A 21,144-nucleotide genomic window follows, 5' to 3' on the forward strand; every position below is an offset into this window, starting at 1 on the left:
GTGAGCGAGTGTGCTGCATTTACACTCCACAAAAGCAACACACATGACCCAGGAGATCATGTTAACCGTATCAATAACCTCTGCTGGCCCTCCATTGAGGTGTTTCATCAAGAATCCTCTCCAAAGTTGTGGTTAGTTATGTTCAGGTTTTCTGTGTAAAAGGCATTTAGTTGTTTTGAATCAGATAAGAAATAGCAAATGTTCCCGTCATCTGAGGCTTTCAGGGCAAATAGAGACTCTATGTAACATCATGTGTTGTTATATTTGGCTCTCTGCACTGTCGCAAACAGGTAAAAGTTCCCTGAACTCCTGCTTTGAAGCAGAGATCATGTGACCTACAGCTGAGCAGAGTTCTGCTGACCCCATTTGAAGTGAGTGAGTCCCAGAGGTCTTGTTTGGCAAAAAGGTGCATGCTGTTAATCCCTCAAAGGTTCAAGGTTCAATACCTGAGAGGCTCCCATGAGTATTGGTCACTTCAGATGGTGGGGTCTTCCAAATGCAGAACCACAGCAGGGATCACATTTCACATGTCACATTTACATGGAAATGGCATACAGTTGCAGGTCAGCATGGGGAGCATGTTACTGGTAGGCTTGCAAAATGTATTACATCCTTCTTTTTTTTTTTTAGCATTTTAGTATATATCTATATCTATATCTATCTGAATTCTTTATTTGCTGAATGCTTCTGAAAAAAACTCTCTTTCTTCCCATAATGCCTCTCGTCTTTCTCTTTCAGCACCGCTTACACATTGGTTTTATCCTCAGAAATAACCTCACAAACCCTTCCTCCTCCCTGCAGTGCAGATTAATCATTTACAGGACTGGCAAAACATTGCATTCGTGCTTGCGGACATGTGAGTGTGTGCTAGTCACCTTCCGCAGAGTCCCTGGACTGGAAGATGAAGATCACCCTCTTTTCAGATACAGCGGAGTCACCTTCAGCACGGCGCTGAGTGGAGCTGACAAGCTGGCATGAGAATACGTCCACTAATGACGCCTGCCCCGCATGAGCTACCTCTGAGCCAGCTGGACTCAGAACAAGGTCACGGGCTTGGCTTTTGGTTCAAATCACATACATTTAAATAAAGAAGTTTTAGGCATCGGTTCAAAGAGACCTCACAAGACCCCGCAAGACTGGATCTGTCTGTGTTTGTTTGTTTGTTGCAGCGGTTAATGATTTAGGGATATTTAGACAGCTACAGCACATCATCTGCACATGTTGGTGCATGGTTGAAAAATAATGGGCCTTCTGTATGGATGTGCGAACCATACTCATTTTCAAAAAGTAAAATTTGGAATGGAGATCTGAAAATGTCTCTCTTCACAAATGGATCAAACCTCCCTTGTCAAGAGGTAAATATACATATATCTATTAAATAATATATTTGCCCGAAGAGACAATGTAATCGATTGTTTTGGTGTGAGTTGCCAAGTTCTGGAGCTACCAGTTGTGGAGATGTCTGCCCTCTCTCAAATATAAGGGAACTAGATCGTACTCTGCTTGCGTTGCTCAAAGCCCCCAAAAAATACGCTTGAAAAAGCAATGTCTCCTCCTCCTGTGTTCCTGAAATCATGACTCAATTTCTCAAGACAATTCACGGACCTTGCTGAGAGCAGTTTCATGTAGGTACTATTTTGTTTCTACCAAACAACACCCACTAACTGTATCACTGCACAGACGGAAGCGTGCATCTACCCGTGGATGAGAGGCTCATTCTTGTAACAGCGTGGGATGTACTAATCTGTACAAGCTAGCAATGTCAGACTATGGTTTGTGGAGTAGATACACGCTTGAAAATTATACTCCCAGATATGACCGATTTGTTTATTTGGTAACCAACTCCACCTTAATGACATTCCATAGTAGCATTATCATCACAGTAGTGCATAACATGACATGATCTCAGATAAAGATATCACAGTCTACACTGATAAACAACTGGAAACTGACAGCATCAGTTTGGAGAAAATAATTAATACACTGTAAGTAATTCAATAAAGGTTGTAGTGAAACACAGAAAACGGTGGCCAGCAAAGCAGTTTTCAAACAGCCACACTGTTTTGATGCATTACAACACATTAATACAAAAATCATGTTCAAAAGGCACATTCATAGAACAACAATGGGACAATCTTGCATGCACAGAGTCCCATGAGATAAAAGCAGCATAAAAGTTACATCTATATCACAGTTCAGTGGTAAACACATTAGAATACCTGATATAACACCAGTCATACAGTACACAGAACAATTATTGCTTTGATTATTGCTGTAGTAAAAGTGAACTATGTGCATTTATTCTCATACATTGTTGGGGAGTTTTCAAGCAGCATATGGACAGTATAATAAAGTCTCAATTTATACAAATTAAACACTGGCATTAAGTCACCCACTTTTTAAAGAGGCGCAGTTTGCATAATCATAGATACTGCCACTGAAAAAAGAAAGACGTTTGATGTAATGGTTCTGTCTTTTGATGGTAATCTGGTCAGTTCCTTGAAAGAGCCACTTAATCACTGGCTATTACAGGGCAATGCCCTAAGAAAAGGCCCATGAGATGACTGTTTGATCCCAGTAATCACTGTGTTGCAAATTTGAAGGTCAAAATACCTCAAGGCATCTGGGCTAAAAATGTTTAAAATTAAAAGTAGGAAAACTAGTGTGTCAAGATACTTGTTCTGATGACAGTTTAACTTCCTGTGGTCAATAACATGTCAGACAGTAGTGAAAAATGGCCATCACTAGTATTGAGAGCTCATTGTAGACAGCCTAGCTCTGTAATCTTTAAATTGCTTGTTTCGCCTGACTAACACTCAAAATTGCTGCTTACACAATGGTCATACATAACATTAACATTAGACCCAGGTTTTTAACGAGGCCTCTCTTCTGTCCCAACTTGTTCGAAATGTGTTGCTGCCATTAAATTCAGAATAAGCATATATTTACAAAAATCTATGAAGTTCATGAGGTCAAACATTAATTAAACTGTTTGTTTTATTACTGTTTTACACAGCGTCTCACCTTTAACAATGTGTTGTATTTATGATACAAGTACAAATGTTAAATCTGCTGTATTGTCATGTGGATGTTGTATTGGACTGTACAAATGAGCTTTTATCTAGTCCAGTATCCAGTACCAAACCGCACATGCCATTCTGAATCTTCCCCTCACCTCACCTTACAACAGTCCCCACCATTTGTGCACGAGCAGGTCGTCTCCGAAACCTGTATCAAGGAGGCGGTTGCCACATTCCTCCCAGCGACACACCTCCCCCTTCTCCACCACCACAAACTTCCACTCCACATGGCTCTCTGCAGGCAGGCTGACCACCGTGGCCCAGTGCCCATCCTTGGCCCTCTCTAGTGGGATAAATCCTTTCCAGTTCCCCAGCTCTTGCTGGTCCCCTGTGATAGCCACTGTCTGGTATGGTGACGGGGTGAAATAATGGACACGGAAGGTCACGTTGACGTTCTGAGGCATGGGCTGGACCGCCACAACCTTTTTGTTATATTCCGTGTTTTCGTCGACAAGGGACAGAGTGCTGGTTTGTTTGACTTCATTGGAAGGTGGGACATCTGTTGTATCTATATAAGCGGTGTCTGTTACAGCAGAGCTGCATTGGCACTCTTCAGTGGCAAGCTGGTTGGTTTTTGTTTGGTCTTGGGCAAAAGATGAAGCAGAAAGATTCAACCAGGGAAGGACTTGGTAGTTACTCTCCGTGATCCATTCGTTATTGTCCATAGTTGCCTCCATGATACTAATTTCAGTCTTTTCATAGTCCTCTTCTTTCTCCTTCTCTTCTTTTGTGTTCTCTTTCTTTTCAACATTTTCTCTTGCCTTCTCTTTCATTTCTACAACCTCAGCTTTCATGTCTGTCTGTATTTTCGGGACATCGGTGTAGCTGGAAACGCTGGCTGCAATCTGTGCTGTAAACTGATCCAAGGCTCTGTGGTAACCATCCTCAATCTCATGGCCGAACATGTCCTCATTGGTTGCAAATGATTCATACTTGGTCCAATCTGTGTGCTCACGGTGGGGTGATTGGTAAGGCCTGAACACCATACCTGCTGTATCTTCATTAATGACAGATGTAGGTACATCATCAGCAAAGAGGCTGTTTTGAGCATCTGTCTGTCCCCCAGACTGAAGCTCACAACCCATTGCCGAAAGCGCCGTATTACCAACGGTCACACCAAACTCATCGCCAGCATCTTGCAAATCAGGGCTGACAGCCATGCTAGAAATCCCACTCTCTTCACCAACATCAGGAGATGATATGACATCACCCCTTAGCTCACTTTGCTCAAAAGACGGCAAGTAAATTTTACCTACGGGAGCGCCAATGTCCTTAATCATGACAGGAGCAGCACCAGTGGTAACTGAAAAATCTTCATTATTTTCCATGTGGTCACTTTGTTGTTCTTGGGAGGAGGACAACATGTCAGGATGGGATATTTCTTCAGAAACTGAAAGTGCAATAAGACTAGCATTCGAAGTCTCATTGTTTTCCATGGTGTCACTTTGTCCATCTTGGCAAATGGATGGCAGGTCAGGACAAGATATTTCTTCAACTATTACCGAAGTAGTTATGTCTTGAACTGCATTGGGATCAGCAGCAATGCTCATTTGAACACTTTGTTGATCTTTGTAGCAAGACTGAGCATGAGGGTCATACACTTGGTCATTGCGTTCTTCAGCCAACACGACAGTTCTGCCATTTTGGTTGGTTTCAGGCAGATTTTCTGTCTCATGTGATGACATTTGAGGGCTGAGAATAATAAAGTCAGTGTCTTCATTCAGAGACAGAGTTGTTTTATCTTCTGTCTGTGGTTGACAACCCAATGCCAAGTCAGGGAAATCTGCTGTGCCTGAGATTTGAGCTTTTGCATCAGTGATGATACCTGACAGATCATCGTCCTGATTATCAACCTTTAGGCCCATGCTTAAACAAGGAAATCCCACACTTGAACTGTCACTTTCCTCACTGCAGGTAACAATGCTGTCACCAGACAGCATTTCCTCTTTCACTTGATCAGCACAATCATAAAGAACACTGTCCTCTTGATTACACATAAGACCATCATCCTCCTTTTGTTCAATTGCCACCTCTTGCTCCTCAAACTGCAGTGAATAGGTGTCAAATTTGACAGCTGTATGTTTGTCCAGGTGGTCTACATCCATTACCTCTTCAGTCGCTTCACCAGCAAGGCCATCATCTTCATCCCAATCACCAACCCGAATGGGTGGCATCACCTTGTCTGTCACAAGATCACACTGGTCCTGCTGTGCAGATGGCAGGTTTGTATCTTGTTCAAAAGTTGAGGGCCAGATCTCAACTTCTTGAGCAATAACCTGGTGGTCTTTGCACTCCTCTCCCACCCTCTCACCATCGTTTTTCTTTTCCTCCTCTGGAGAAAGCCGAGTATTACCAGAATAGCTACTGTAATCAATACTATCCGGATTCTCTTCCTCAAGATCCTCATCTTTGCCATAACAGATACAAGAGGCAGGTACGTCTTTGATATGAATGGCAGGCTTTTCTGAGTTGTTTGTCTCCAGTACGGTTTTATCATCTTGTGGTCTGTCATCATCACCTGTTTCTCCCATATGAGGGGTTTGTTCGAAGGACACCGGATTGTTCAAAGCACACTGAAGGTTTTCCTCCTCCTGTCTGGTTTTCTTGTCAGAAACATCCTTGTCTGTCACATCCTCAACTTCCTGGCACTCTGCCTTTAACACCTAGACACATGAATAGAAAGTTATCATCTGCAGGTCTAACTTTGTCAGGCTGCCGATAAAAATACATACAAAACATGCGATGAAGGACACAAGCGAGAAAAAAACTGCCTGATCTCTTAGTCTGAAACCACAGCGAGAATGAGGTCTAAGAGAAATGGATATGTAGGTGAGACAGAAATATTCCCACTGGGTCGGTGTTCCAAATCCTTATTTAGTTCACTCAAACAAATTGGGAAACTTATTTGCTTTGTCGCTGAGAGATAGATGAGAGGTCAGGTGCTGTGCATTTTTTGTCCAATCGGGGACAGAAAAACTTAACAAGCGGACATACAAAGCCCTGAGATATTAGCACCGTTAAAAAAGTAGTTACAGCTAACATGTTTGCAAACAATTGTCTATTCACACACCCAAAAGTCGTGACATTAGCATTCACTCTTATTTGTGTTTCTGGCTTTCTGGCTACCTGATAAGCTACCAAGCTACGTTCAAGCTCAAGTTGATAGAAAAAAGTCCACTGAACTTAGCGTGTTTGTCCGTGCCTCTGAAATGGCATTTCAGGCTCTAATCTTAAAGACCAGCTGATTCAGTTTTCCTTTTTCTGAAGCATTTAACCTCACAAACATACACGTGGCTGCTTACCTTCTCTTGCTCCTCCTGGTTCTCATCATTAATTGGCTCTGGCTCCTTCAAGCAGCTATCATTATCGTGGACCTCCTCTATCGCATCCTCAACAGTGTCATCTGTTGCACCCTGCTGGGAATCAACAGCATCCTCCATCACCATTTCAGCCACAGTGTAGGTATCACTAGGCAGGCCCTGATTGGCTTCCTCTGCATACGTCTCTGGTACCTTGTAGTCCCACACAGCTGCCATTTCCTCATCTGAATTGGTGGGCTTGTTTTCTGGTGCTTGGATGTCACTCTTAGGAGGAGAATAAGGTGGGGGCTTCTTCTCAACAGCATCAGCAGCAGCAGCAGCCTGGCGGTGTCTGATTTTGAGATCACTCTGAATCAGATAAACATCCTCCTTCACATCTGATGAGAATTCATCACTCACATCTATAACAAGAAGGAAGGACAAAAAGCCCATATGTTACACATTAAGAACTCTTCAAATACTTTCCACAAATACTATACATTATACATATTTTTTTTTATTTATTCACTTCAAGAAGAATACACTTCTGAATATTAGAGTTGTTAGAGTTAATGAAAATAGAGATTTAATTAATCTTTACTGGTTTACAGGCATACAAACCAGGCTATATACACACACACACACACACACACACACACACACATATATATATATATATATAGACAAGACAGCAGAAGATCTACTCACAGTAAGTAATCAATGAAATCAGCAAAGGCATTTGTGTGTTGATGAGCTCAGTAAATGTTTTGTTTATCAAATCTTATTATGGACAGTCACAAGTAACTCCAGCTGTCAGAGAAATGCAGTAAAAACCCATTATTTCCCTCTGAAATACGGTGGAGTAGACGTATAAAATCGGAAATACTCAAGTGAAGTACAAGCAGCCCATTTCCAGAACTGCCGTGAAAGCACTACCAAGATTTACTAATAATAATTCCACTAGGCCACTATGATAATATCATCTGTCCTCTAAAACATCTATTTGAATCAGCATATGAGGTCAGCTTTTACTAACGCCCCAGAGTTAATAATGGCTCATAGTGGGCTGTTATGTTATGACAGCATATTTGTATCTCTTACAGCATCACTGTAAACTAACTCAGGCTAGATATTAACTCTAAGAATACCTGCAGTACATTGTTACACTTCTAAATGCATGGTGCCCTTATGGTATTGTTGCTATTTCTAACAGGACTATCAGATTTCCATCATATTCCTGCGTGTTCGCTCTTCCTCCGAATCACCGTAACCTACAGGCTAATATTCTTAAATACCTGTAAATTCCAGCACCTGTAGACCGCAGTAATCCACCGCCTGGTAAGGTTATTTAGCGGATCTTTCTTACCTGTTGACTCCGCGGAGCTGTGCGACTCCTCCGGGCTCGGCTGGATCACCGCTGCGTCTCTCTCCTCTCCGGGGCTCTTGCCGTGGCCGTCCGCGGCTGCGTCTGTGGCCTTCCTCCGCTTCCCCCTCACGGTCCGGTAGATGATAAAACCCGCCAGCACGGACACCATCGCGATGACGGCCAGAGCCACGGCCGGACCGTGCCGCCCGATCATGCAGAAGAGCGAAGCCAGATCCACGCGTCTCTCCGCGGCCACGGTGTTGCTGTTTTTCAGCGGCATCGCGATCTGTTGAGTCTCTGTGCGTGCGTGCGTGTGTGTGTGTGAAGGCCCGACTGAAGCTGCTGCAGGCTGTGGACTCCGCTCTTCCCTCCACGTTTTCTAGAGTAGTGACCTCTTGTTGCTGCAGAGCTGCGAAGGGATGCAGGTGCGAGCTGCTCATTGGCTGGCAGGATCACGGGCTCTCAGCGTTCATTCATAAAAAAGGCAAAGGAGCTTGTTTTTGATCTCACGCCGCCTCTAGTCATCTCAGCTCTATGAATCAGCTATGAGGGTGTTGCACCCCACTGATTGAGGATTTAGCAGCTGTCCTTAAAGACCCCCCCCCCCCCCCCACACACACACCTTCTGACAGGATTAGTCCCATCAAGGACAAAGATATTCACCTCTGCTCAGGATGTTTGTGAGCACAGTTTGTTTGTGTTCCTACATGAGCTGAACACGTTGTTTCCGACCCTGTGCCCCCAAAGTTTGGTGAAATAATAAAAAAAAGGAATTGTGGGTAAGGTCAGGGTTATAACAGCAACACTCCAGCACTACATCTCTCTGGCACAGTGAAAGTCTCAATATTACTGTGGCACTTGCATAAATTAAATCACATAAGATCTAAATTCACATCAGTTATAGGTACATGTTGACCGATCAAAATACATTTTGGACACTTCTTGCAGCTGCATGCAGCGCATCTTTGAAAATGCAGAGGCTGTTGGTCTGTGAGCTTTGAAACTGCAATATTCACAACTTACTTTGCTGTCACGAACTCTCCTTTTCCTCACGTTTGTAATTTGTTTAACTAAATGCCTCCTGATCAATATATTCCAGTAAACATGGAAAAAGTGCAGACCGAGGGTATTGATCTGAGGAAGATGATATAGTCATAGATACATGGTATACATGCTCTGGTGTCGCTAATCCTCTGGGGTCGATCAAAACATTATCAATGATAACATATACATTTATAAAACGCTTCTCCTGTAGCTTCAATCTCCAAGATGAGATCTGTCATAGGAAATTTTCATGGGCACACAGGAGGGATCCACTGACGTCTGCATCCCTGGGTAACAGCTCCACCCAGTGGAGAACTGTGGTAATGACAAAGAGCTTCCTGAAGACTGGAGCTCCTCCACACAGACTAGAAAAGCTGAGACAGAGAGCAGAATTTATGCAATAAATATGTAAAAGTTAAATGTACCAGTTTTATTGTATTTTTATATATTTGTAGCCACACATGAATAAAGTATAGCTATTTTTTACTTCACAAGAGGTCTTCTCTATAATGGATGACTCTTCACTTGAATAGGAGTCTATCACTTCAGAGATAAATGATCTAACAGCCTCATTACATTACCATTATAGAACACTCCATTGGCTGGAATGGTTACATGAGCATTGTATTTACCTTTTTGCTCTTTGTGCTTTGCGTAAGATGTGCTTAAACAAAACAACAAAACGTTTCCTTGCATCAGTTGGACAATGAAGGCCTGATTCACAGTCTTCTCCAAACAGCCGATGTTACATGTGTCTGCTGCCTGCACGCTGTGATTTATGTGGGCTCTAATCTGAGGTGCCATTATGAACTTATCCTCTGCAGCAGATTTCACTCTTGGTCTTCCTTTCCTGTGGTGGAGAGCCAGTTTCAGTATAGTATTTGGGGGTATTTTTGCAGCTGCACTTGAAGATACATTTAAAGTTCTTCAAATAATCCACAATGAGTGACCTTCATGTCTGAAAGTAATGAATAAAAATGAGAATAATTGGTACAAATGTGAAGTCCATTACATATCTTGGCTTGTTGGTTAAATTTAGCAAAAGACGTAATTAGAAAACTTCCAGATCAAACAGGAAAATTCCGGTGACGTCAGCTCTGCAGAGTAACAGCTCCACCCAGTGGAGAGTTGTGGTAACGACAGGAAAGTTCCTGAAGATTCTGGCCCTCCTCCAGTTACAATATAAAAGCTGGGCCAGTCCCACCACTGAGACAGAAAGCAACACAAGCAACACAGAAGAGAACAGACACTTTAACAGTGTTTCATCCCACAACAAGAGGACTCGACACTGAACACGCGCTGAAGATGCTGTGCTCTTATGGATTCCAGTCTGCCCTCAGTCCATTCATGGACGTCCACTGGCCTGTACGCACACTGTGGCCAGAGGTCAAACCTCTGCTCTACCAGCAGCAGAGAAACCTGCAGGAGCTGTGCAGCAGTCTGGAGCTGATGGACAAACTTCAGCACAGGATCCTGGAGGAGACGGAGCCTTTCCAAACCAGTGAGGCCGGACGGCCGCTCTCCTACCAGCTGGAGAAACAGGGAGAGCCCTTTGTCCTGACCCTGAACGCCCAAGGCTTTTCCCCAGAGGAGCTGTCTGTCAGGCAGGTGGGCAGGAGGCTGAGAGTCAGCGGGAAGACAGAGAAGAAGCAGGAGGACGAGAAAGGCCTCTACTCATACAGACGGCAGGAGTTCAGACAGGAGTTCGATCTGCCTGAAGGACTGAACCCTGAAGACGTCGCCTGCTACCTGGCTCCAGACGGGAAGCTCCACATCCAGGAGGCCAAAGCTCCACGTGTGGAGGAGGCTGAGAGAGAGCTGACTGTCGAGAGGAGCTCGGAGGAGAAAACACAGCAGCAGAGTGTGTGTTCACAGACAGAGGACAGCAGCACAGAGGCAGACAGCAGCACACAGGACACACCTGAAAACATGGACTCTGCTTCTGATAATGTATTTTAAATATGTGTTTTATACAAATGTGAAATGGTGATCATATAAGCTTTTGTACATCAGCAGATGAGTATAATCAATCCATTTATTAAAAGCCTTATTATTAGCCTTATGTTTTCCTTTAGCATTTTCATTATTATTTTAAATGTGTGGCCAAAAACCACAGAAGCATATTTAAATCAGTACAGGATAAAAACTGAAGACCCAAGCTCTTACTTATGCCTTTTATCTCTTTATCAGTGGATCTGCATTGAGAACACAATACACAGATTACAACATCTTTATTTTACAAAGATAATCATGTGAAAAGTGAAATAAATTGATTTTAATTCACAGTACAGTACCTAGTACAGTACCTACATTTTCTTCTTGTGGGCTTTCGGAATTTCCCCTCCCTTTTATCACTACATTGCAGATTGTCTCTTCACATGGTTTAAGTCTGGAAAAGGATAAAATAAAGGAGTGAACAGAGTGAAGGGTGTAGTAGCCAATTAGCATCCACTAGATGTCATATTTAGGCCAGTAAACTGCTCTGATGGTTGCTGTCATGGGATCTCCTTCCTGTCACTCTGTCCTCATATAGGCACCATGTTCCCAATGCAAATGATCAAGTCGCTGACGGGGCAATGAGTATTTAGGGTCCTCTGTTTTAGCAGCTACTTTATGATTCATAAAGTCTGCAAAAAGGTCGTTTTTTTTCCAGTTTGATGAAAAGAGACATTGCGCATTTTCTCTCGATTGCGTTTAGTGATACACTAAATATGTGCAGTCACCACACACTCATAATGACAATTCATTTTTTGTCTCATCTGGTGTGTTACAGTTTCCACAGATGTTTGAATTTGTCTAATTGTCCGAGTTTCACCTCTATGGGCCTCGAAAAATGAGTCAACTGAGACAATCTGCGAGGCCATAATGACTCACTCTTCATCACCATGTGAAAAAACATTAAAAGCAACATTAACCAAAGTACTAATGTTGTAGCACTATTAATGACCTCTCCCACCCGTTTTTTATTCTTTTTCTCCCCCTGCATTGTTTACATGTTAATGTCAGCTGTTACCATCGGCGCTCGGTCTCTCCCTGTGGCTCCTGTCTGGCTGTCAAGGCTTTTCTTTCCCAAGAATAGACGGATTGTCCCGTAAACGTGGCAGCACAGGGGTGGAGGAGCTGCTTTAGGGACTCACTGAGCTTTTGTTTAATTTTCTATTTGTGGAGCTGCTCTTTGTTTTTCAGGAAAGTGCTGACAGATCACTTCTTCGCTGGATCTTTAAAAAGCAGAGGGTGCCCTCCTCTTCTGCTCCTCATTTTCTCCACATCTCAGCTTGCCTCTGAATTCCTGCTTTCATCTCCTATCATTTCCTCTCTTCTTGTCTTCGGTCTTCACCTCCCTCGTGCCACTTCCATCTCCTCCTTTCCTCTCCTCTCCATCCTCTCCACTCCCTCTCAGACAGTTAGGTGGGGCATTGCCGTGACATCCCCTTTACTCACTATCCTTTGCTTTCATCTCTTCAATTCTAATGCAAGATGCTGAGTGCCGCAAAACACATGGGAACATTTACTGACTCTTTTATTTCTTCTTTCCTCCAGGCCCATTTTCTTCCCACCCCCTCCCCCCATCCTCCTATCATCCTTCTTTACTAAAATCTTACTCTTTACTCTCTCTCTCTTCACCTCCTTCCCTTCCACATACTCATGTCCCTCCAGATTTTTCCCCTCCTAACCCTTCCACTCATTTCCCTGTCGTCTCAGACACTTTAACTGGCTCTTAATCAACGGGGTGTGTTTGAAGCAGACGGCTTTTATTGCCATTACAAAAGCCAATGAGTCAGCCTTGTGTGTGTATACGTGTATGTGTGTGGCTGTCTGCATCTGTTTATGCTAAAAGGGATGTAGTATGAAGGCAATATGGTGCCTTACCAAATCTGATACCAATGAGTGTGCATTGATCCAACAAATAAAAGCAGCATGGTGCACTTTAAAGATCCAGTTGGTCAAACGCTGAGTGTTTTGCTGAGAAATTAAATAACTTTCTAGTACGGTTGTGTTTTCCTGATGCATGCACAAAGGTTGCATTGTGCCTAAACCTCCTGGAAGCATGCAGGTAAACACAAACACACAACCTCCGACGCCAGTCCTTTCCCATTTGAGCACACCTCATAAAGCAGTCAGTGTGGGTGTGTTACAGGCGGTGCTGTGAGAACAATAAAAATGCTGTTGAAATGTACGTTTTCCGAGAGCACCACTGTTTATTGTGTCGAATTTTGTTTCAGTTCCTTTTGTGAGCATTTTACACACTATGGATTAAAAGGAAACTTGTCCAGTTTATGGGGAGAACAGCTCGGCTCGTGAAAACAGTTGTGTCGTGCCTTCTGTGGTTTGAAAGGGAGCTTTCTAAAGTCTGACAAAATAACCCTGATGATGTCACGATGATGTCAACAGGAATAGCTCGACGTGGAGACTACAGCTTTCCAACAGATGGACTGTATACTCTTCCTAAGTATGATGTCAAATTGCGTTCCAGCTGCATGGTATGTGAATTCTGCGTATGTGAGAAATGCTCGGATGTGTTTAGGTTTTGAACATTGGCAGTTTTACAAAAATTGATTCTTCTTCAGAGCGAAGAAGCGCCATTATCGCTTATGTGGTCATGCTGACAGACAGTCACACAGACCACTGCAGCCAACACAGCAGACAACTTGACATTTCTATTCACTGTATCATATATATTGTGTTTATTTTCCATTATCATTACAGTTAAGAGCTTTATAAGTTTATTGTAGGGAGCTGGAAAGCACATTTGATCACCCACAGCACTTGTTTGTCATCCAGCGTTTTGCAGAATCATCCAGTATTGCCATTCTTCTGTTGCAGTACGTGTATTCATATTGGTACAAAGCTTAACATCAGCTAATAAGACTGTCCTCACCAGGACTGACGACATGAAACTGCAGCATTACTATAGTGTACAAGTTGTCTGACTTTAGATGTTCACACATCCTCCTTGGACAAAAGTTAATGTTTTCTTCAAACCATCACCACCATCTTTACCTAACCTACCCCAAGTTCTTTTAATACCCAACCCTGAGAAAACCTTACCCATAACAGACCAGAAAACAGCCATTTATGATGCATTGTGCAAGGCACCTATAAATTTTTTTGGCCTGTCAGTAGATGTGCCAGATCAGAAAATGCTCAAATATAATATTTCAATCAGTTGGATAAAGTTAAAATTGCACTGTATGAGGCCTGTACTATTAGTAACACTATCATGCATCAGCAATATAAAGCGTCATTGTATTATTGTTGACTCTCTGTAGCAACATTCTGCAGACATGAAAAGACCAACGTTGGAGTTGTATAGCTGATGTGTTTATTCTGAGTCTGTGCCCTTTTCGAGGAACATTACAGCAGGTACATGACAAAATTTCCTCTGTTACCTATTGTGACAACTTCATATATGCAGCGAAAAGGTCACATATTATTCTAAATTGTGCTCACAAAGAGTGGCTTCTGTAGCACGCGTGCACACACACACACACGCACATACTAACACATATTTCCTGTGTGACTTCGAGGGTCTCTGGTATTTGAACAGATGTGGGCAGACTGAGCGTGCCTAGATTCCCCCCCCCTGACCTGAACGTGCACTTCCTGCTCCGAAAGCTAACACCCAGAGAGAACAATCGTAGTCTGTACCCTCTGAACACATGCGCACACACACAGGGGTCAGCATGCAAGCCATAAACACACATAAAAACACATGCTCACGGATACTTTGAGGAATGGACTTTGTAGACATGCAACACACCCCCCCCACACACACATTCACAAAGCAGTTAGTGTGTGTTGTTGTCAGATGAGGTGAAAGTGAGAGTGAACCAGTGTTTCACCGATATCAGGACATTCACCCCCCCATGATGTGTCTCAGCGTACACACACATTTAATCAACTTCTTTCAGTTCTTGGATTTTTAGAGCGTCTGCGTTGCCTAATGTGTCATACTGAAATGCTTAAGCACAAGTTTGCGTATGTTAAGGTTGAAGCTGTGTCTCTGTGAGCGTTACATCAACTGATATGTGGCAATATGATCCAGTTCTCAGGCGGGAGATGCTGAGTACTTTCTCTGTACGAACGTGAGAAGTCAAGAAAATAAAAGCTGAGATGAATAACTCAGGTCAAAGTGTGAGGAGAGAGACAGACCAGAGAGAAAATATGAAAACAGGAGAGCAGGAATATGAGAACTGCATGGAAAAACAGAGGAGGAGAGTGTGAAGAGAAATATGTGTCTTCAATTAAGATTAAATATACTGAGGAGACAAAGCGAGACAAATGAATTTGAAATAAAGAAAGACAAATTGGATCAAAGGGAATAAGTGAATTGGACAAACAACACAGAGACTCTAATACTCAGGAAAGAGAAAAGAAATAGACAAAAACAGTGAGCTGGAGCAGAAGAAAAAAAAAAAAACAGACGAAGAGGTCATGGACTGTAAGCTGAATTTGTGCCAGTTAAGACAGAATGGAAAACTAGAGCCAGTACTACAGGGGGAGGGGCAGATTAACAACACACACAGGGACACTATCATCAAAATGAAACTACTCCTTTTTCACCCATCTGTTTTTAGAATTTGACATGCATAACTACTGATCAGACATAAATAAATGACTAGGGATTTAAAAATAGTAAGAAACAGCCATATCCAATGTGGTTTCACTGGTAAAAGGTTGGCGAGTTAGCAAAGGACAACTACACAACACGAGCAATAAAATGTGGAGTTATGACACAGAAGTTCAAGTGACTTTTAAACCCATAAATCAGTTTAAATTTGAAATCGATCAGATCGGGCCTTGAAACAGGATATCAATAAACTGCGGCCACAAACAGCTACCCCGGGGCCATTTCGGGCCAATCGCTTTCTTTAACCTTATAGCAGAGGGAGCAGCTTTGTGTCCGAAATAACGAGGTCATAAAAAGATTTACATTAGCTGTTCTCACGAGCAAATGTCTCTCCAAGAAAAATCTTTTCACACGAAGAAAGTGAAAACACTTCCAGCAGTAGCAACTGTGGTTTCTTTGGAGTGAAAGAAAAGAGGAACTGGGCAGCAGAACTAAATGCACAAGAGTGAGAGCAGTAAAAGTTCTGAGCCACGCTAGCGCTCTTTGGATGGCAATGCCGGTCAGTCGGTCAGTCAGCTACTTTGGTCTGCACTGAAATATCTCAACTGTTGAAGCATTTGCCATCAAAATCTGATGCTGTGTCCAGACGCTGAATTATAAAAACTTTAATTTGAACTTAAGTTTATTAACAAATACCCGTAAAAACTAATGACTTTCCCATCAGCTTCAGCTTTAATCACAGCACAGTGGGTTAGCACAGAGGCTAAGTGCTAATCAGCAAATGTAAGTATGCTAATATGCAACTCTAAGATGATAACAAACTGATTTCAAATAAATAATTAAAGTGGATTACCAAATCAGATAATTAGTATGAGAAAAGGTGATATTAAGTGTATCGTCATTCTCTCAGTACCTTTTCTGACAAGGGCACTGGGGGAGCACTGTGCTTTTACTGAACACGGTTTATTTTGAGCCAATTCCATGTGCACCATCCTGCTGCAAATACTCACTCGTGCAACAAATGTATATTACTCCACTGCTGAAAATAGTCACCAACAAATGCATTATATGTAAACTCTTTAATATGTACATCTATAGTAGCCATTCAGATCTGACACCATGGACTAACATGTGGATGTGTATCTCTCCACTAGTTGGTAAATGAGCAGCTGTGAGGCTTTTATGGAAAAATGACACCGCCTCTCCAACCCTTCCCAGGAGGCAGGATACCTGATTGAGTGAGACTACCTTCCTGGCTGAGAACATGCACAAAGCATCCGGACTGTCGCTCCAATTCAGTTACTCCTTTCATAGCATTAAATTACTTTGCACCGACACTGTCTGTGGTTCTATGGCCTCTATAGCCCCCAATCTAGCACTGCGTTGTCTGCACTGACACTGGTTTGGTTGGCATAAAGGTGTTGTAATGTTGAAATGTGAGTGTGCTGGTCAATTTCTTTTTAATTCTGCCATGTGATTGTTCATAAGTCTCAATTGCTAATGTCAGTATGAGAAGGAACGCTCGACATTGTGTCTCTCTGAACTGGCATTGAGAGTTTGCTTAAAGCACCGGTGGGAGTGGGTCCTCCTCCACTGAGTCCGCCATGTTGCACTGCCATGTTTGTGCAAGCTGTCCTGATGTTTTTCATCGTGTTCCATAATGAATTTGTATTTGCCTGCGTCACCATGTCTGGCAATAATAAATGTGGTGCCTGTGGATGTTATATTTAATTAACTAACCATGTCTGACATGTTGATTCTTTCATATGTCACATTAATACCAAACCATTCCAGACTTTTTGTATTTATATTGTATGAAACTGAATCACAAAGCGGACTGAGGGTCTATGCAATCACAGAGCGGACTGAGGGTCCACTGTCACTAATATTTATAACATAAAATTTAAGCCATCATATAAGCTGTGTTGCATTATGCAATGCATGGCTTCAGTTGTTTCTTGAACAAAAAAAGTTTGAAAGGTTAGTTTTGTTAGTTTTTCCAACTTGCTAGCTTAGCAAGCTTGGCAAGCTTCTGTAGCTGGCTTGCACTAGCATGTTAACAGCAAGTTAGCATGTTAGCTTGACAACCACAGAAGCTCACAACACTATGTCACAAGAACAATGAACATGTTCTTTAGTTTACTTAATAAAATGAAAGTGAGATTTTTCTACTGCTTTAACAGTCTCAGATGACTTGTACGAACAAACTTTGTTCCACAACCGCTGTAGTAAAGTCCAAAAAAACATTATAAAATGATGCAGTGTGCAGCACTGTTGACACAGACAACTAATGACATTAACAGAGTGCATGAGAAAACTTGATTTACACAGACAATGCCTGTGTGTGTGTGAGCGTGCACATGAGACTGTGAAAGACAGACCGTCATGACATCACTGTTTCCACAGGAAATCATGTTTCCAAAACCCTGGTTTTCCACTCTGTAGCCTACCTCACACACAACTCACTTCTCTCGATGTCTCTCTGTCCCACACATGATACTGCAGAGTGGCAGCAGTGAACTAAATCAGTTTAATTATGTCCTCCAGTGCTGCTGTTCCCACCAGCAGAAAGGGTGAAGTCATATCTTTTTTACATGCATGGCTGACGATTGAAAGGAAAAATGTGGTTCATTACAAGCTGGATCTTATTTTCATTGTTTTGGCCACCATTACATATGGTTACGGTAACACTGTACTCACCAAAGAAAACACTGAGATTTGGGAAAAAAATGAGGAAATGGTGAGTATAACTGTGAGTACGATGATATCACTGATGGGAATGATGGCCAAAAACAAAAACCTGCAATTTCCCTTGATATTCATCTCAGAATAAATAAATAAATCATTTAAAAAGATACAGAACTAGCTCGAGGATCACATTAATGATATCTACTTGAATCCATTGTTAGTTCAGAGAAAAGAGAACAAGGAGAATACGATGAAGGGAGGAAGGTGAGGAGTCAGAGGAAGTGGAGGAGGAGAGCGACGGAGAGGGAAGAGAGATAGAGGAAAGTAAGGTAACTGATATGATGACGATAATGATAAACACAGATTGCAGCCTTGGACACATACTGCACACAAATCTGCCCACGCAAAATCACACACCTGCACACACTCGGTCATTTTCCTAGGCTGCTTGATTGCACACTTGCACACACACACACACACGCACAAGAAAACACACAAACCTCTGTCTACCACAGTACTTCATGACACACGTGCACACACTGCAGGCACAAGCAGACATGCAATCACTGTGCGGCCATTTGCAGATGAAAAATCCCAGAGCTCTGTGATGTGTGTAAAGTTGATATGTGAAATCAAAGCAGAGCTTAGCCAGGCCTGCAATCACTGCGGGGCATAATGGGTGGTTAGCGTATCACAGCGGTACTTGGGTAATATCTGGTTACTGTGCTGTGCTGCGATAGAAGGGCTATGAGTGAGAGAAGGCAGGTGGCAGCAGAAAATGAAAGAGAAGAGAGGGAAGGAGGACAGTGCCTGCTTTCCATTCATCTATTTATGCTTTCTCCCATCCCTGCTCTTCAGTCCTCAAACTCCTGACATGGAGATTGATGGAGGTTTCAGAGCGAGGAACCACAGGTGTATCCCATGCAGAAACACCCCAGTGCACTTAGTGACTGGTCAGCTGATCTGATGGGACAGTGGAGGGAATTGCTAAGCTGCTATGGAAACTGGAGCATTAACATTGTTGCCATGCTTTATAGATTTGACAAATATGAAAAACCCAAATCCTCAAGTCATGAATAACTTATAAAAACACAGCTTTGTCTACCATTTCTTCATCTGCCGAAAGACTGCCAGGGTGCAAGGCTCAAGGTGATGGCCCAGTCCCAATGTCCCCTCCACAGCCTAATGGCCTGGACCATCACGGACTTAGTTGAAGTCACTTGGTAAGCGCTTCAGTGCTCGAGGTTGCAAGGGCTTGGAAGGTGATAAATTGAAATGGGGCAGCACTTAACGACATATTACGTTACCTTAACAATGCCAAAACATGTTACATAGAATTGTGGGTTTGGGACTTTTCATTTTATGTTTTTTACTTTCTTCGCTGCCAAGGCACTTAAGTGAGCGACTTCCTGAATATCTTCCAGGCTCTTGCCTTACAGAGTGTATGAGAGGCAATTGTCAAATAATCAATTTACTTGTTTTTACACTGTGTTTTATGCCAGTGATATGACCTGTGTGTTATTCTCCCAGGCAAAGGCTGAAGAAATGTGGACTTATAGGAAGCATGCATAAAGATCTCAAAAAGTCTGTGAGGGAGCCTTCAGGCACCTGACGTCCTGAGCCCTCATGAACTCAGCGGGAATCTGCCTCCATGTCCATGAGTGTGAATGTTGGGATTGGGGCTATTTGCCTACAAATAGAAAACAGTGATGAATAAAAACAAGGAATTGTTTTCACAGGATGGAAACCATTAGGCAGAACCTTCAACCTCGTATAATCTGTGGAGAATGATTGGGAACATTTTTACGACAGAGTTCTTTTGACAGATAGTAGTGAGACATGGAGGGAGAGAGAGGCTTAGAGACAGGGGGAGAAAAACAGTCAGAGATGACTTTGACAGAAGGGAACACAGTGTGTTTTCCCCCTGACCTCAGATTGAACCAGTGATCAAAGTGATAAAGGCCTGAGTGGCCTAACATTGCACATGACTATGACTTTACTTCTATATCCATAAAAGTATTTAGAAAAAATTAAACAGCTACTGTTTTTGTTTTTTGGGATTATGGTGCAACTCCAAAAACAGTGTTTTTATCTCAAATTGATGACCTTAAGGGTATGATGGACAACTTTTTTCTTGTCATTTTGTCTCGCCATTCAAACCAAATTGTGGAGGGAAGAGTGTGAGATGGATACAGAGCGAGTAAATGTTTTTTTTTTCTGCAAGTTTCCATTCTTTGAAACTTCCTCTGGAATGGTAACTTTAAAGCCCGATAAGTTAAATAAACTTTGTTCACTGTAAACTGTGATCCAGATCAAGTGATTACAGCCATCTGACCTAACTGTCAAGGTCATGCTTACCACAGTTTTCTGTCAGCTCTGGCTAGCTATTATTAGATATGGAATGTCATTGAGAAACTCCAGCTAATAGCAATTACAATGCTGGCTGAGACTATATACAAAATTAGCTCTGCAGGAAGTAAGAAACAAACAGAACACAGACCACAGATGACCCCAATACACAAAGTAACCTTTGCAAACACTGATATATAGCATTAGCATTTGCACAAGAGCACAAAACACCATCCTTTCAGATGTTACAGCAGCAATGCTATGCTGAAACATGCACGAAAATCCCATATTGAAACTATACCAGACACTTGATACCAGATGTGTTCCATTAGTACAACACAGTGCATCAGTAGATGGCTGCAGTGAGAACTGGTAAAACTTCTGCCATAACAACTGTCGAAATAATGAGGCATTTTCCATCCAAAGCCATCAGTTTGCACCGATGAGCTGTCACCAACTGAAACTCCGAGAGCACGTCAAATTGATCAACAAAGCATTGGTCATAGACAAGCATTCAAGCAGTTTGTTTAATAGCCATAAACACAGAGTAATTGTAGCTGGCTTATCTTAAAATGGATGTGTTTTCATCACCAGGTTCTATGCAAAGCTGCATGAATGAAACCTTACATTTGTTTGCACAGAATAAAATCCATGACTATGACCGCATCATGTAAGCAAACACTAATAGCTAATTCTGCACTCTGAGATAACTGGTATCCTCTTTGAGATAAGGAGCATCTACTTTTC

The 21,144-nt window shown here is 42.4% G+C and overlaps 2 protein-coding genes across 4 annotated transcripts; one reads left to right on the forward strand and one right to left on the reverse strand.

The window, feature by feature from the left end:
- Window positions 1-1,813: 1,813 nt before the first annotated feature.
- stbd1 (starch binding domain 1) lies at window positions 1,814-8,265 on the reverse strand. 3 transcript variants are annotated; one of them, XM_076758764.1, is made up of 4 exons: window positions 7,746-8,265; window positions 6,593-6,801; window positions 6,383-6,493; window positions 1,814-5,743 (listed from the first exon to the last, which is right to left on the reverse strand). In XM_076758764.1, exons 1-4 carry the CDS (start codon window positions 8,023-8,025, stop codon window positions 3,182-3,184), a joined length of 3,162 nt encoding a protein of 1,053 aa, XP_076614879.1. In that variant the 5' UTR covers window positions 8,026-8,265; the 3' UTR covers window positions 1,814-3,181. The 3 variants fall into 3 exon arrangements, with proteins under 3 accessions (XP_076614879.1, XP_076614878.1, XP_076614877.1); XM_076758763.1 differs by having other exon boundaries at window positions 6,383-6,496; XM_076758762.1 differs by having other exon boundaries at window positions 6,383-6,801.
- A 1,769-nt stretch (window positions 8,266-10,034) lies between these two features.
- On the forward strand, window positions 10,035-10,843 carry LOC143338152 (heat shock protein 30-like). Its single transcript, XM_076758356.1, has one exon. It carries the CDS (start codon window positions 10,095-10,097, stop codon window positions 10,746-10,748), a length of 654 nt encoding a protein of 217 aa, XP_076614471.1. The 5' UTR covers window positions 10,035-10,094; the 3' UTR covers window positions 10,749-10,843.
- The last annotated feature ends 10,301 nt before the right edge of the window (window positions 10,844-21,144 follow it).

The sequence above is a fragment of the Chaetodon auriga genome, chromosome 19 (assembly GCF_051107435.1).
Source record: "Chaetodon auriga isolate fChaAug3 chromosome 19, fChaAug3.hap1, whole genome shotgun sequence".
Lineage (NCBI taxonomy): Eukaryota > Metazoa > Chordata > Actinopteri > Chaetodontiformes > Chaetodontidae > Chaetodon > Chaetodon auriga.

Coding starts and splice junctions, on each gene's coding strand:
- stbd1 (XM_076758762.1), bottom strand. CDS start 8,025: ATGCCGCTGAAAAACAGCAACACCGTGGCCGCGGAGAGACGCGTGGAT. Junction 6,802..7,745: donor CAGCTCCGCGGAGTCAACAG/GTAAGAAAGATC, acceptor TTCTTGTTATAG/ATGTGAGTGATGAATTCTCA. Junction 5,744..6,382: donor ACCAGGAGGAGCAAGAGAAG/GTAAGCAGCCAC, acceptor TCATGTGTCTAG/GTGTTAAAGGCAGAGTGCCA.
- LOC143338152 (XM_076758356.1), top strand. CDS start 10,095: ATGCTGTGCTCTTATGGATTCCAGTCTGCCCTCAGTCCATTCATGGAC.